At 50.2% G+C, this 13,419-nt stretch overlaps 1 protein-coding gene across 1 annotated transcript in view; it reads right to left on the bottom strand.

Moving 5' to 3' along the window:
- Positions 1-13,419, bottom strand: part of LOC144142018 (sodium-dependent proline transporter-like) — a 94,588-nt gene that overhangs the window by 56,295 nt on the left and 24,874 nt on the right. Inside the window, exon 4 of the mRNA XM_077673448.1 lies at positions 9,361-9,599. Within this exon, the coding sequence (XP_077529574.1) occupies positions 9,361-9,599 (239 nt within the window). The remainder of the gene's footprint in view (positions 1-9,360; positions 9,600-13,419) is intronic.

The raw sequence follows: 13,419 nt of genomic DNA, 5'->3' as shown, positions 1-13,419 counted from the left end.
ATCAAGCCCAGGCCCCTCCTTTCTCTAACACCCTGTGCATAACACCTAGCAAAAAAAGCACGGCTAGAAAGTAGTCCTCAAATTGTCCTGACGTCGTACAGTAGTCCTGTGAATGTACTGTAATCAGCCTTGGCTGCATCTTGATGTTCTGAGGATGTGCTGAGGCCGGACAATAGGACCTTTTCAGTACCAATTGAGTATCAGAAGAGGACATACTGAGGACATCATGATGTCCTCAATAGAACGTTCTCGGGATGTGCTCAGGATGTGTTTGTGTTGTCTGGGGTTTGAACGATTCCCGAACTCCCCCTCTCGCCGGGACGCGAACGCGCGCCCTGCGCGGGGGTCCGTTCGGGGAGACGCTTCCAGGACGCCAAAGGCGTTGGCCGAAGGTATGTGACGCTTTCTTTACCAGCCGGCTGCAACTCTGTTGCGCCGGCGAAAGCTCACCAGCCCTCCCTGCTGCCGGCCCGTGCCTTAGGCTGCTCTTGTTGTCCCTACCCTTGCATATAGTAGGGTCGTACCTAACACTTGACGATCACGCCGTGCGGTACGCGCCTGTGAGCGAACGGGCCGCGTCTCCCTCGCTGCTGCGAGCCAATCTGGCCAGCACGGCGATGCGAGCGCGCGCAACGGTTGCGCTGCGCCCCGGATTTTGCCCTGACCGAAGAGCCCACTGGCTCTGCGCCGACGACGCGCACACTTGCGCGTGGCGCCCCATCGCCCCTTTCACCTAAGGGAAGTACGCACCTGTACTGTAAATCATGCAACCGGGACGTTGGTGTAGAATGTACCCTAGGCATATTCCTGTGTCGCCCCTTCTCCACCTGCCCAATAGAGGCGGTGTAGAGTTGGCGCGACGGCGTTTCAGTACCGCGAGCGTGCTCAGTTAGCTCGAACCCACAGTGGTTCCTCGCAGTGTGCATTAGTGCCTGCCTTGTGCAATGCTAGGGTTATGCGTATTGTGAGGTAGAGAGACCTCAAATGCCAGGGTGCCTTTCTAGAATTCGTAAAATGTAACGTGTTTATTACTTGAATCCATTCCAGACGGAAATCGCTAAAAGGAGCAGACAGAGGTAACTGTGCCGACGCATAGAATGTTAAACTTAATGGAAATTAAGGATATTAAAGTAAAAATATTACTCTCCGTATATTGAAGTGAAAGTTCTTCAGGCAGACCACTGAGTTATTTTTACTGTCGGTATGAAGCTTAATTTTTCTGCAGTTTAAATGTGTCCTTCCAAACTTTCTACCACAGTTCCCATTCACACCGTCCCATTTCCTTCCCCAAGACAAAGAAATGCGCAGTGTGCTGTAGGATACATTCATACAGCGTAGAGGTAAGAAAGCCACGCTCGGAAGTTTAGCTTAACCGGTGCCACACGGCGAGTTTAACGTCATTTCCATGGAATGTCATTCGTTCAAAATGACATTATTTCGGTGCCACACGAGAAAATGTAATGACATTCCATCAAAATGGCATTAGGGACCGAATGAGCCAGCAAATGTGTTTTCTCGACACCACAGACTCAATAGGAATGTCCGCCCACAACAGATTACTAAAGCGTTAGTAGCGTTATGATATATCTTTACATGCGTATAATTTTTAGCAGTTTATTTATTCATATGAAACAAGGCGAATAGAGTTGTAGAAAAGAAAACTACTATTCTCGCTATCAGGCCAGCCTCAGCTGATGTGGTGGGCGTCAGCGGCCATGTTTGTTTATATGATGTTTAACCGTGCTCAATAAGTTTCTGTAACTCTGCTTAAAGTGCATTCAAAATTGCAGTAAACGTTTTTCAGCTATTTTCGCTCAGTTTTCGCAAATACTAAAGCGCTTAGTAAAATATTTTCTATAGGCAAGTTTTTAGCCATCGCAACTGCCATCATTTACAAATGACATTAATTTGGGCCGTGTAGCAGCGCGTCAAGAAAATGGCATTAAGTCGATCGAATAACATTCGATGGGAATAACGTTAAATTTGCCGTGTGGCGAGGGTATTAGTCTTTGAAAGAAGGACATCTTTTTTTTTAATTTTTTTTCTGTTTGCTTATCCTACATTTCCTTTTACATCTCTGCTTGCGTGATCTTTCCTTATACAGACTTTGTTTTTATTTCCGTTGTCTTAAAGCATTTGCCTCTACCAGCAAGCGGTTCATTTGCGGCGTGCGGGACGATAAACACCCAACTTTGCGGGGGTGGGGCCGGAGGGGGAGGGTTTCACTCACGGAGCACACTGTAGAAGGCGCGGCGAATTTACCCAGCGTTCACCACGCCAAGGTGCCTGCTGGCCGTCGGATGCGTCGGCGGTACGGCTTTGTCGTCTGCTTTAGCGACAGTTGTTTTGGGCCTGTTTTGGCGCAGCTTTGCGTCCAATGCGCGCTTCATTCGCACGCCTTGATTAACTTGTTCGACAGCACCTCCTGGGTTGCCCGGACCCGACGAAATTAAGTGGTCGTACGGCAAAGATACGTTAAGGATTGGTTTGCAGGCCGGGATTCGCCTTCTTAGACGCGGGGACGTTATATGGGGGCGCAGGAAATGAATCTAGGTTTTCATTCAGACCGCGAAAAGCACCCTCCTAGCCCTCTTTTCAAGTCGCCGACTTCGTGTTCGCCAGAGAAAAAGACAGCATGCGAATAGGCAAGAATAAAACAACATCTGGGCCAGGTCATGCCAGTATTCATTCCGTACTGTTATCTGACATTCTTGGCTAGCACCACGGAGTAAGATACTACAATCTTCGCTTCGGTCATATTAGAGAACGCTCGTGTCCGAGCATGGCTGAAGCGTGCCGTCATCGGAACTATATTTTCTTTCGTGCGGCAGAATAAAGCGTGCTTCGGCGTCCTGGTTATTTTTACACTGCTAGATTGCTGCTACCTGACACAGCTTTTTGGGGGCGGTATGTGATGCCATCTGTTAAGCAAAAAAGTGCGAATCTGAGTTGGCGCCGCACTGCTGAACCTTCTTAAACCCTACAATCGATCATAAACAAGGGTAGAAATGCGCCCGCGTTTGCAGAGTGAAGGTAAGTAAATAAGTAACACTACTATTGTGGCATTGACACTACATATCAACAGCACATGGCCAAACCATTTATCGTCAGCTGGTAACCCTTATTTCTTTTTTTCTGTTCAGTTCTCATTCGGGTTCAGCGTGCAAAAAGAAACGGTTCATGCAAAACATACCGGTTATATTCCGGTTCGCACTTCGGGGTTCAGTTCCGATTCGACCCCCTGTTCAAAAATGGTAAAAACCTGCCTGTACGACGGCCTACGGGCGCGTGTAGCCTCAACCATGTTTGTTTTGGAATAGTTGCACGTGATGAGCATAGACGGCAGTAAAAAAAAAAATAGTTTTGCGGAAAAGCACCAGCGTCTACAGGCAGCGCAAGCTGTAACGTGGCATATACGCAACAAGGTGCGTGAAAATTTAAAAATATATATATTTTTTCATTTACCAAGGTAAATATAATCCAACGTGTACTCAACTAAACTAACGTTGATACTCTCGCTACTTTGTTTCCCGCCAAATATGCCTAAGGTTTCTTTCGCGCTGAAGAATACTGACGTGCACGAGCCACGCCAGCAGGTTTGGTTGTTTCGAACGCTCTTTCCTGTGTATACTCGCCGTGTTCAAGCTTTCTTTTACCCCGTGTTAATTCCTTGAGCCGTCATCCACCTGTTGGTCGCCACGTCGGATTCCGACCCAAACAAGTTTACTAATGCTTTCAAAGCAAAGCTTTACTAGCCTCGTCGAGCGGTTTCGCCGTCGCTGGCAATTTGACCTTCATTTGACCGCAGCTGCGCCGTACCCATGGCAACACATCACGTAACTTGACAGGCCGACCTCCGCCGACGGCTGCATTCGCCTCCGCCGCTGATGCTGCCGGCCTGGCGCATTTAGAGTTCCTGTATATAGCTCCCCTAAGGGATATACAGGAACTCTAGGCGCATGCGCTCTCCGCAGCGGGTTCGTGCCTGACCACGTGACTTTCCGCGTGCACGCCAGCTTGGCCATGTATGAAGGTGAGGCCGGGCCGGCTCCTTTGAGCGTTGCGCGGGATCTGGAGGCTTTGAGCCACCGTCGGCAAGCGGCGCCTGACCACACCGCAGATATCGCCGGGCGAGCCTTTCGGCTCGGAAAACATCGGCAGGGGGACCAAAACCACAGACAAAGGCAGGCTTTGTACGGATAGTATAATAACTACAGCTGAATCATAGATTAACCAATTGCGTGCAACCAAGAGTTAACCAGGCTGAACCAAGCTTTCGCTTTGCATATCCAGGAGGGGGCTGAGCTAAGCCGCGGCCATTTTTTGTGTTAAAAACGTGCATGCAATCAATTCCTACGTACAAAAAATAAAACCCAGTTCCACCCACTGTTAAATCTGCTGAAACAGGGGAGATGTGGTTCTCTTGCGTCGGCTTAAACATTACAGGGTTTTAGCAGTTCGGATGTTCCGTGTTGTACGTGGTTACCGTGGTTACCGGGACCCGTCTGGGCACTTGCGCATTCGACGCGGTAGGATTTGTTCCGCGGGCAGGCCCTTCTTCTTCTTCTTAGGTGGTTCGATGGAAAAGGAAAAGAAATGGACTGGGGATATAATTGAGCCCAGCTGGGGGCTCACCGGCATACAACCCAGTCCGGGGGGTAGGGAATATAGAAGGGGATGAATAGAATAGGGTAGAGAAAAAGGAGATAGGTAAAGAGAAAAGTTGAGGCGCCGCGAGGAAAAGACGCGTTGCCACAGTCACTGGGGGCCACCGAGCACAGTACACACCACAAACACAGGTCCTGGCGTCATGCTGCGTCCGGGAGAAGTTCTCGACGGGAGCGGTGGAGCGTAGAGGCGAGGCTGTGCTGCGATGAGTCGTGCGCGGAGGTCCGAAGTGAGGGGAGCTTGCTGGGTGATGTTCGTGGTAGACGAGCGGTTACTGGCGAGCGGGAGCAGGCGCTCGACGGCCCCACGCAGCAGAGCGCGCGACGCCCGAACGAAACACCCATGGCTCGCGACGCGTGGCCGGCATAATCGCGATACCGCCCCGGCCTCGCAGGAGCGAACGAAAAACACGTCCGCACCCCACGACGACCGAGGCCAAACTCCATCAGGCCCTCACCTTGCTCGTTCATTCGGCACGGTAGGGTGAGTCTCCTCGCTCTTCCTCCTCGCCCTTCCGCGCACGCTGGTGCAGTCGGGTCCCGGTAATCACGGTAACTACGGAAACGACTGAACAGACGGACTGCTAACGGGGCTCCCGCCCGAAAAGGGCAGCGCCCTCTCCCCGCGAATTCTATGGTTGCCGCAAAGAAATCGGCACCTAAACACCAGCGCCGGGATTCTCCTTTCCCTGACACCACTTTCAACGCAGCCTTCACTCAAATAAGCTATGTAATTAGGAAAAGGGAGAATGGCCATGCGACCCACTGGCTCGGTTCCCGCACTAGAAACTACGGCGTATTATAGGCAGCTGCTCGATTGGCTGGGGCCAGCTAAAGAAAATGCAAGCTAGGCAGGGCTTATCAGCTTGCAGAAGGAGCTATTTGCGCCTAAATTTAGTGCACATTCTTTTTATAGCAGTAACAGATGGTGGGGAGAACAAGGAGAGATACGAACGAACACGTAAAGCTAGAAGCATCAGTGCATACAGCGCTCACTTTGTGGGGTTTTACATTTCACACACTACGTTATTTCCCATCCGCAGCCATCCGCGCTCAGCAAACATGCCTTGCGAATGCCGGCTGCGGACGGGTCCGTTGTTTGTGGAGACAGACAAAGGCAGGAGGTGGCGAGGGCAAAACATCAATGGCAGCATTTATTGCAAAGTGCGAATCAAATACACTGCATACAGACTGATCGTCCGCCATAGCGGTAACACTGTGAGCCGGGCATTAAACAACGCTAGAGATCTAGATGGTTCGACTCACCGATGGTATACCGGAACAGCGCAGCGCTGCGCGTGCGAGCGCGGTTGCAGTCTCCCGCTCGCTACCGCATCCCCAAGACAAGAGAGTGTCCTCTCGTCATGCGACAACCCACCAGACCTCGCCTTTTCGTGGCGCTAGTGGTGAGGAAGAGAAGGCAGAGGGGAAAAGGGTCAACGCCTCCACCCTGGCGGCAACGAACCCTCCGGTCGCTGGCGCCCTCCCGTATGGTTCCCGTCGCGTGAGCGAGGCGCGTTGTGCAACACCGGCCACGATTGGAAGCTAGCCAGAAAGGGGTTCGCGTGAAAGTCGCGATCCCCACAACTTTGACGGCCGACTCAAATGCACTGGCGTCAGGATTGTCTGACACGACTCTGGCTAACTGGCATAAGTGGCATCGCCACTTACGTGGCCCAATCCGTAGAGCATGCCCAAATTTTCACGAACGATTACTTCCAATTGTGACAAAAGTAAGCCAACTTCAATCCGGTCTGAAACAGAGCAAGTGTGGACAGCGGCCTCTTAGCGGTATTGTAGTGTCACGCGTGAAAGGACACGGCAAACAAAAACACGTTACGCGGTCCGCAGGAGTTCTAAATTTTACCTGGATACTTCATTGCTGACGCTCCGAAATACACGATCTAAAGTCAAAGTCAGAACATTTTACTATAAATAGAATGTTGGGTACATGGTTAGGATATACAGAAGGAGGTCCTAAAGTCACAGGCTGCAACGGGACCTCCTATAAAGATTGACGTACGTGATTTTACAAAGTTTAGCAAACAGGAGATTCGATGAAAAGGTTGTTTTTAGCATAAATATCTAGACAGTACGTTATTATTAGCAAGATTGCAGATGTTCAGTTCCATAAAATACTAGTGAACACAAATATAAATATAATACAAACGGATTTAGTGAAGAATTAGAATTTGGTTTAAAATGTTTGATTTCTCAGTCAATAAGCATCGTTTTCTGTCGGACACGCGCTAGGAGCACTATGAAACACCAAATCTTCCGAGTAAAAGAATTGATTTGTTGTTGTTGTTGTTGTTGATTGTAGGGTTTAACGCGCCGAAGCAACGCAGGCGATGAGGCGCGCCGTAGTGGAGGGCTCCGGATTAATTTTGACCACCTGGGGATCTTTACTGTGCGCTGAAATATCGTACACACGCGCGCTTTTGCTTTTCGCCTCCATCAGAAAAGCGGCCGCCGCGGCCGGGAATCGAACCCGCGACCTCGTGCTCAGCAGCGCAACGCCTTAGCCACGGAGCCACCACGGCGGGTTCGAGTAAAAGAAACTTGTATTTTGTCTGCATGGACCCTTTAAAGCCCCACCCGGCCACGAAAAAGGAAAAAAAATCCCGGGCCATCTCCATTAACCTGGAACATGGGGAGGGGCGAAGCCTGCGGTGTATAAGTGTATTATTAGCGCCTTGGCGTTTTTGCCCACAGACATGATACGGCCGGGGACTAAGGCATACAGCTTTACTGTAAAAGTCTCATGTCTTTTAAGCACGAAGCGTGAGTGTCCCGGCGTTTTCTTTTAGTACGCGTTTTTGCCCACGGGGGTGAAATGTTCTAGTGCGAGGTGTTGGAAAACGAGTATCCCGGTGTTTTAGTACCGTGACTGCATGAGACGACGACGACGACAAAAAATGCCGACAGCACGAGCTCCTACGGGGCTTCGCCCCTACAAAACGGCAGCGAGCTACCACGTGACTTCGTACCGCCAATGGTGGCCGGCGCTGGCCGGCGGAAAGGAAAATGGCAAAACACGGACGGGGAAAGGAGGGTGGGTGAGGGGAAAGGCGGCGAGATCACAGATTGGCGCTACCTTAGTTATGTTAGGGGTTGACGTTGCGCTAGTTGGGTACACATCATTCGCACTAAAAAACAGCGCAGGCATGAGGACGGAAGAACTAGAGCGTTCTAGTTTGTCACTTCTTCCGTCCTCGTCTATGCGCTGTTTTTAGTGCAGAGCACTTTAGGCCCTCGCCTTGTCGTCCAAGTATATAGAGCACCAAGGCGGCGTCCCGGGGTAACGCTGTTGTTCGCGGCGTAGCCCAGAGGCTTCGAAAGCCAAGCGGTTTATATAGTCGTAAGCGTTTGAAACTCATGAATCGCTGGCGCTTGTCATACATCTTCCCGTTGTTTAGCGCAAAGAAAACTATAGGTACATTTTAGGAAAAAATATACGTAATTAACCGGCAGCGCCCGCGTTCCTTTGGTTAAAGACGCCCGTTGGGTTGGATTTTACGATAGTAAACGCGAATTGTGGCAGTGCAACGCCGCCACGTGCGGGGAGAAAAGCACAGAGAACACAACTACCGCTGGCGCAGTTTCAGGCAGGGGGCGCGCGAGCACTGCGATGGCGGGAAACTTGAATTTCATTGGGTGGTAGCAGTAAGCAGATAACGGCGGTACAGCCCATTATGGCGAATCACTGCTCTGCACTACCGACAGCTTTCACATGGAGTGGAACAGCTTTAATTTTTTTAGTGCGAATAGGCAGTTTTAGCTTATCGTTACCGTGTCTACGTTACCGTTTACCGTGTTACCGGAAGCCGGAGTTTCCGTTTCCCGGTGAAAACGGTAAAACGCGTTTATGCACACGGTTTGCGGTTTGCGGATTCAGGCTTACCGGCCGCCGTGGGACACACAGCGACATCTAATGCATTAGTATCGAAACAAATCGCGCATAATTTTGTTGCTCATGCACAGCTATCTGCTTTTGTTTAAGGTAGCTCAAATGTTTCACGCTTCGGGTGCAGCGTTCAGAATAACATTATTAGTTTTGAGAATACTGTAGCCGTTACTTGTATAGCTTTAAAAAAGAAAAGTGATTTCGACAGCGCCATCTACTGAGTACAGTCGGAATCAAGGTAAACTAGAACTTACGTCTGCGCTAAATATTTCGGCATGAAATGGGTAAGATATGTTGAAATAATAACTCAATAACCTACACTACCGTGCCCGGCACAATTTTGGGGACGCAGAAGCGCTTTGCGTGCGCAGAAACTTATCTGAACTATTTGAGGCGGGCGAGGCTTAGCACGAGTAGGGGCGGCCATTTTGCTGACCCATCCGGAAAAAAATAGTTGTTTGTCGTACTCCTGAGCACCGTTTAACGAGAAAAATGTAATAAACAACGTCATCTAAGAATAGTTTTACCGGCTGTACCGAGCATCAAGCGCCGAGCGAACTGCGTTTGCTGTGAAGAAGACGAGAAGGTACATTTCGCCTGCTCGGGAAGCGCCGGTAAGTCACCGTTCGCGGTAACCCGTCGCGCATGCGCAGTCGACTCCCACAAACCCGGTAAACGGCAGGTCTGGCAACCTGCTGCTACCCCAGCGTGACGAAAAGACTCGACCTACAGCACACCGCTGTGAAAAACACGGGCTCAAGTTGAGCGAGCGCGAATGGCGCGCACCTCTTGATGGGCGTGTTGATAGGGTTGAAGGAGGCGAACACGAAGATGGCGCCCGTGGCGATTCCCAGCGAGCTGAGCACGTCCGAGGCGGCGCTGTGCCAGATGCGGACGTCGTAGAACGAGTTCATGTCCACCGACAGCATGCTGGTGATGCCTTTCAGGGCGCCGCGTTTGTTCACGCCGAAGAAGAAGAACATGCCCAGCACGACCAGCGGCGAAGGCGCCACCAAGCGCAGCACCTGCCGGAGGAAGACCCAGTGCAGATTACGGTATGGGGAGGAAAGCAGCTGCCGTAAAACGCATTGTCGGGCAAGTTGGTCCGCACTTGTTCGAAACGTTAGAGCGAGAAAAACACGACGGTACTGAAAAAGCGCTCGTGCCGTCGTTCTTTTGTGTCATTGCAATTGTTTGGAAAAGTTAATTAATGAAAAGTAATTCTTAGCACTGGGATTTTTAAAAAAACGTAGCTGCACTTGTACATTTCTTATTCGTATGTCGTTCAAACTACCGCAATGGCGTCACGGTGATTTGCGGTGATTCGAGCCCTCAAAATCGGGTATCCACACATTTCGTGGTTCATACCGACATATTGCTTGCTATAGCTATGCAGTTTTCAATAGATGTCTTTTAAACTGAAAAAAAAAAGCGCATTTGCCTTAGTAAGCTAGGTGGATGCGGTCTTGGAGAAACGTTTGTAGCTCAGGGGACAAGGGGCTGAAAAATGCGTGCACTGCGGCGGCTGCGTTATTTGTCCTGTTTGGTGCCTTGTCTTTTGCGTTGCATTCCTTGATACCGCGTGCAGCCCTGCCGCCGTGGCTCTCTCTATTTTGCTTTGAGCCTCGTTGCCTTTTTATCGCAAAGAGCAGAGGCCTCGGAAGTGTTTTAAAGGTTGCGGGGACTGAAGACAGTGGTGATGATGATACTAATGTTGCGGTTCTTTAAACCATAATGAGCTTCTTCTCGACTTTGAGAATTATTTCCATCGAGGTCGCCCCTGGTTTTTCCCAGTGAATGTTCAAATACGCAACTAACACAATTGAATACACTTCAAACTCTGCATAATGTAATAATCAAGACCTAATTGTTCGTATAGGGGAGAGCAATGCGCCCCCTGGGCGTCACTCGAAATGCACTTGCAATCGTTCTCCCGCGTGATACAATCTACACCGGGAAGAACATTTACATGGAAATCATCTACAGTCAAACCCGGTTATAACGAACTGCAATATGCGCCACGATTAGTTCGATATATCCAAAGTTCGATATAGCCGAACCCGCCTATATAACGAGTTTATTGTTACGAGTTCGCAATACGCGGGAATCCCCTTGCCATCCCCGCATGCAGAAACGAACAAAATAAAGTACGTCTTGTGGGGAGCGCCTTGGCACGACACCTTCTGGCCTAAAGGGTGTTGCTCGTAGCCCCTCGCCGCGAACTCCCTTCCCTCGCCCTCCTCGCCTACCGTGCGGCCCGGTCGCCGGAGAGATGGCGTGAGTGGGCGTGTAGGAGCGGGTGGTGAAGAAGAACCGCGCGCGGGGACTCGGACTCGGGACGAGCAAAGTGTTTCTGGTGATGGTGTGTGTGTGTATGCCCGGACGGGCGACAGCGCGTTGGAAGATGTAAGTAAAGAGTTCTTTCACGCAACCGCAGTGTGCCTCATTCCTTGGCATGCCGTAGAGAGCAGGCCCACAGTCTTTACCAGACACAAAACAATGGATTTATAGCAAATAATAAAGCTACTTTTCGACTTAACGCCTTAACTGCCTACTTCCAAAAAAAGCGGTGATTTTTGTTTTCCCTTTCGTTTGGGCAACGTCAACTACCACAGCATTTTTACACGAGACATTGTTTGCACTAGTTCGAGTCCGTGTCCTTCAATACCGAAGGAATAACGGCGGAGGACATCGACTGCCGAAAGCACTTCATTAAGCGTCGGACGGCTTCCACTCGCGACATCCTTTGCCTCCTCGGTGCTTTTCATCAGCATTATGACGGTTCTGCTGACGGTGCCCGCATCCAACGGGCTTACAGTGACGGCAACGTCGTCGTCGACACCCAGGGAACCTTCGAAGGACACTTCGAAGGACACTCCTTTCGGCACAGCATCGGGAAGGTTGGCGAGCTGCCGTCTTGGTCCGGACTCAGTGACTGGGCGGATTCCGTCGTGAGTTCCGCGCGTCGAAAACAGTTACGGAATGTGTCGGGCGTCATGTCACTCCCTACGAGGCGCAATGTCTCAGTCGCGGCCTTTGCTCAGCGGTCGCGGCCAATCAACATATCAATCGCCGCTCCGAGACCATGCATTTTGGCGGCCATTCTAGGCACGTCGAGTTCGATATATTAGATGTGAACTTCGTTATAAGGAATATGTTTCGCGTGTATTTCCGTAACTGATTTATTGTTGTTCTATATATAGCATAATTCGCTCTATCGGGGTTCGTTATAGTCGGGTTTGACTGTACTCCTTTTTACGGCAACAGCAAAACTCGAATGATAGTAATATGTGAGGAGCAAGCTGTGAGGAGAACAGAAACCTTGCGAGTGGGGAAATAACGATCAGCCTTGGATGTGCGACCTGTAGAAACGACCGTCGTCTTGAACTACTCCAGCCAGCTTTTATTTTCAATCTACACTTGCGCAATCGCGCCCCGACCAGAGAGGGCTGAGCCACTTCTCCCTGATTTTCCCTTCTTTGCGGAGCCCCTACAGAGGAGCTGGTTTGCTTGGTGACACGAGAGCCCGATGCAAATTCAGTGAAATATTGCTGCTGGAGCTGGAGCCCGCGCCCGAACGCTGCGCCCTGCTGTGCGACTCCCAGGCGGCTCTGCTGCGCATCCGGGAGGGCTAAGTATGTCACCTCTATCATCTGTCTCTCCTCTCTCTGAATCTGTCATCCTCTGCCCCAACTCCCACACCAGCAGGCGTTCCGGTGTCCACCCCTAGGTGTGACAATTTACGCCTGCTGGTGCTCTTTCCTTTCCTTTTTCTTGACAATAAATTCATTCGTTCTGCGTAGCACAAACCAAAAGCGTCCACCGACTTGCAAGCGTCATGGTCATTTAAACATTTTCATTCATGGTCGTTTAAACGGTGATATCCACCTATGTCACGTGTGATCAAGGGCGTCCGCAGAACTTTTTGCAAGGGGGGGGGGGGCATCCATTAGCAAGGGGGGGGGGATGAACGGTTGGATGGCACCCAAAAGGCGCTATTTGTGGTTACAAAAATTACAAACAGCGAGTTAGAACCAGACTTGCAGAATATACATTGGAATTCGTTACCGAACAAAGAAATACAGTTAATAAAGAAAATGCGAAAAGTTACTGTCACTTTGTAAAGAAGGGTGGGCAGCCTGGCTGCGTGAGGGTTCTTGACTCACGCCAACTGATCGCCAGCACACAGCAAAATACGTTCACATACATACAACCGCACTCCGTCAATCTTCCTTGAATAGCAGCTGCAGACGCCTCGAGTTTTTCTGGGCAAATTGCGAGATGGCATGTGTGATGAAGTCTGTTGAAATGGCTCACACAATAAAGATACTACTGGCCTCCCTCACTTTCAATGCAATAAAGGCGTACAAGCGTTTTGAGGGGCTGATTTATATGTTTTGTTTCGGGGCTTGGGTGGTGCCGATATTTCGCAATTTCGAAGGAAAGGGTGTACAAGGTGATGGGACGGGACGGGACATGGAGGAAAGAAAAGGTTCTCCTCCGTTACCCGGGAGGATGTTACACTCTCCTTGTAGCGGTGAAGATTTTAGGCTAGATATAGCTGCAAATTTGTCCGAAAACTGATGTTCTTGCGGTAAGACTGCATAAATTTAGAGCTAAGAGAAAAAAAAAAAACGTCAAGCCTTTCATAATTGTTCGCTTGAAAATGCTAGCTTAACCACAGAGACATTCCGTAAATGGTACACCCCATCCCTGCCGCCTCGATGTCCCTTCTGCGCCTCCCTCACACCCGCCAATCTCCAGCACCTAATTTGGCACTGTCCAAAATTTACGCGTTACAGAAACTTCAAGCCTCCTCCAAATGCCTCCTCCTCATACATCGAC

This window comes from Haemaphysalis longicornis, unplaced genomic scaffold (assembly GCF_048455015.1).
Source record: "Haemaphysalis longicornis isolate Haplotype H1 unplaced genomic scaffold, Haemaphysalis longicornis Haplotype H1 scaffold_6, whole genome shotgun sequence".
Taxonomy (NCBI): domain Eukaryota; kingdom Metazoa; phylum Arthropoda; class Arachnida; order Ixodida; family Ixodidae; genus Haemaphysalis; species Haemaphysalis longicornis.
Note: the sequence above shows the minus strand (reverse complement) of the source record. Positions and strands in the feature narration are given on the sequence as shown.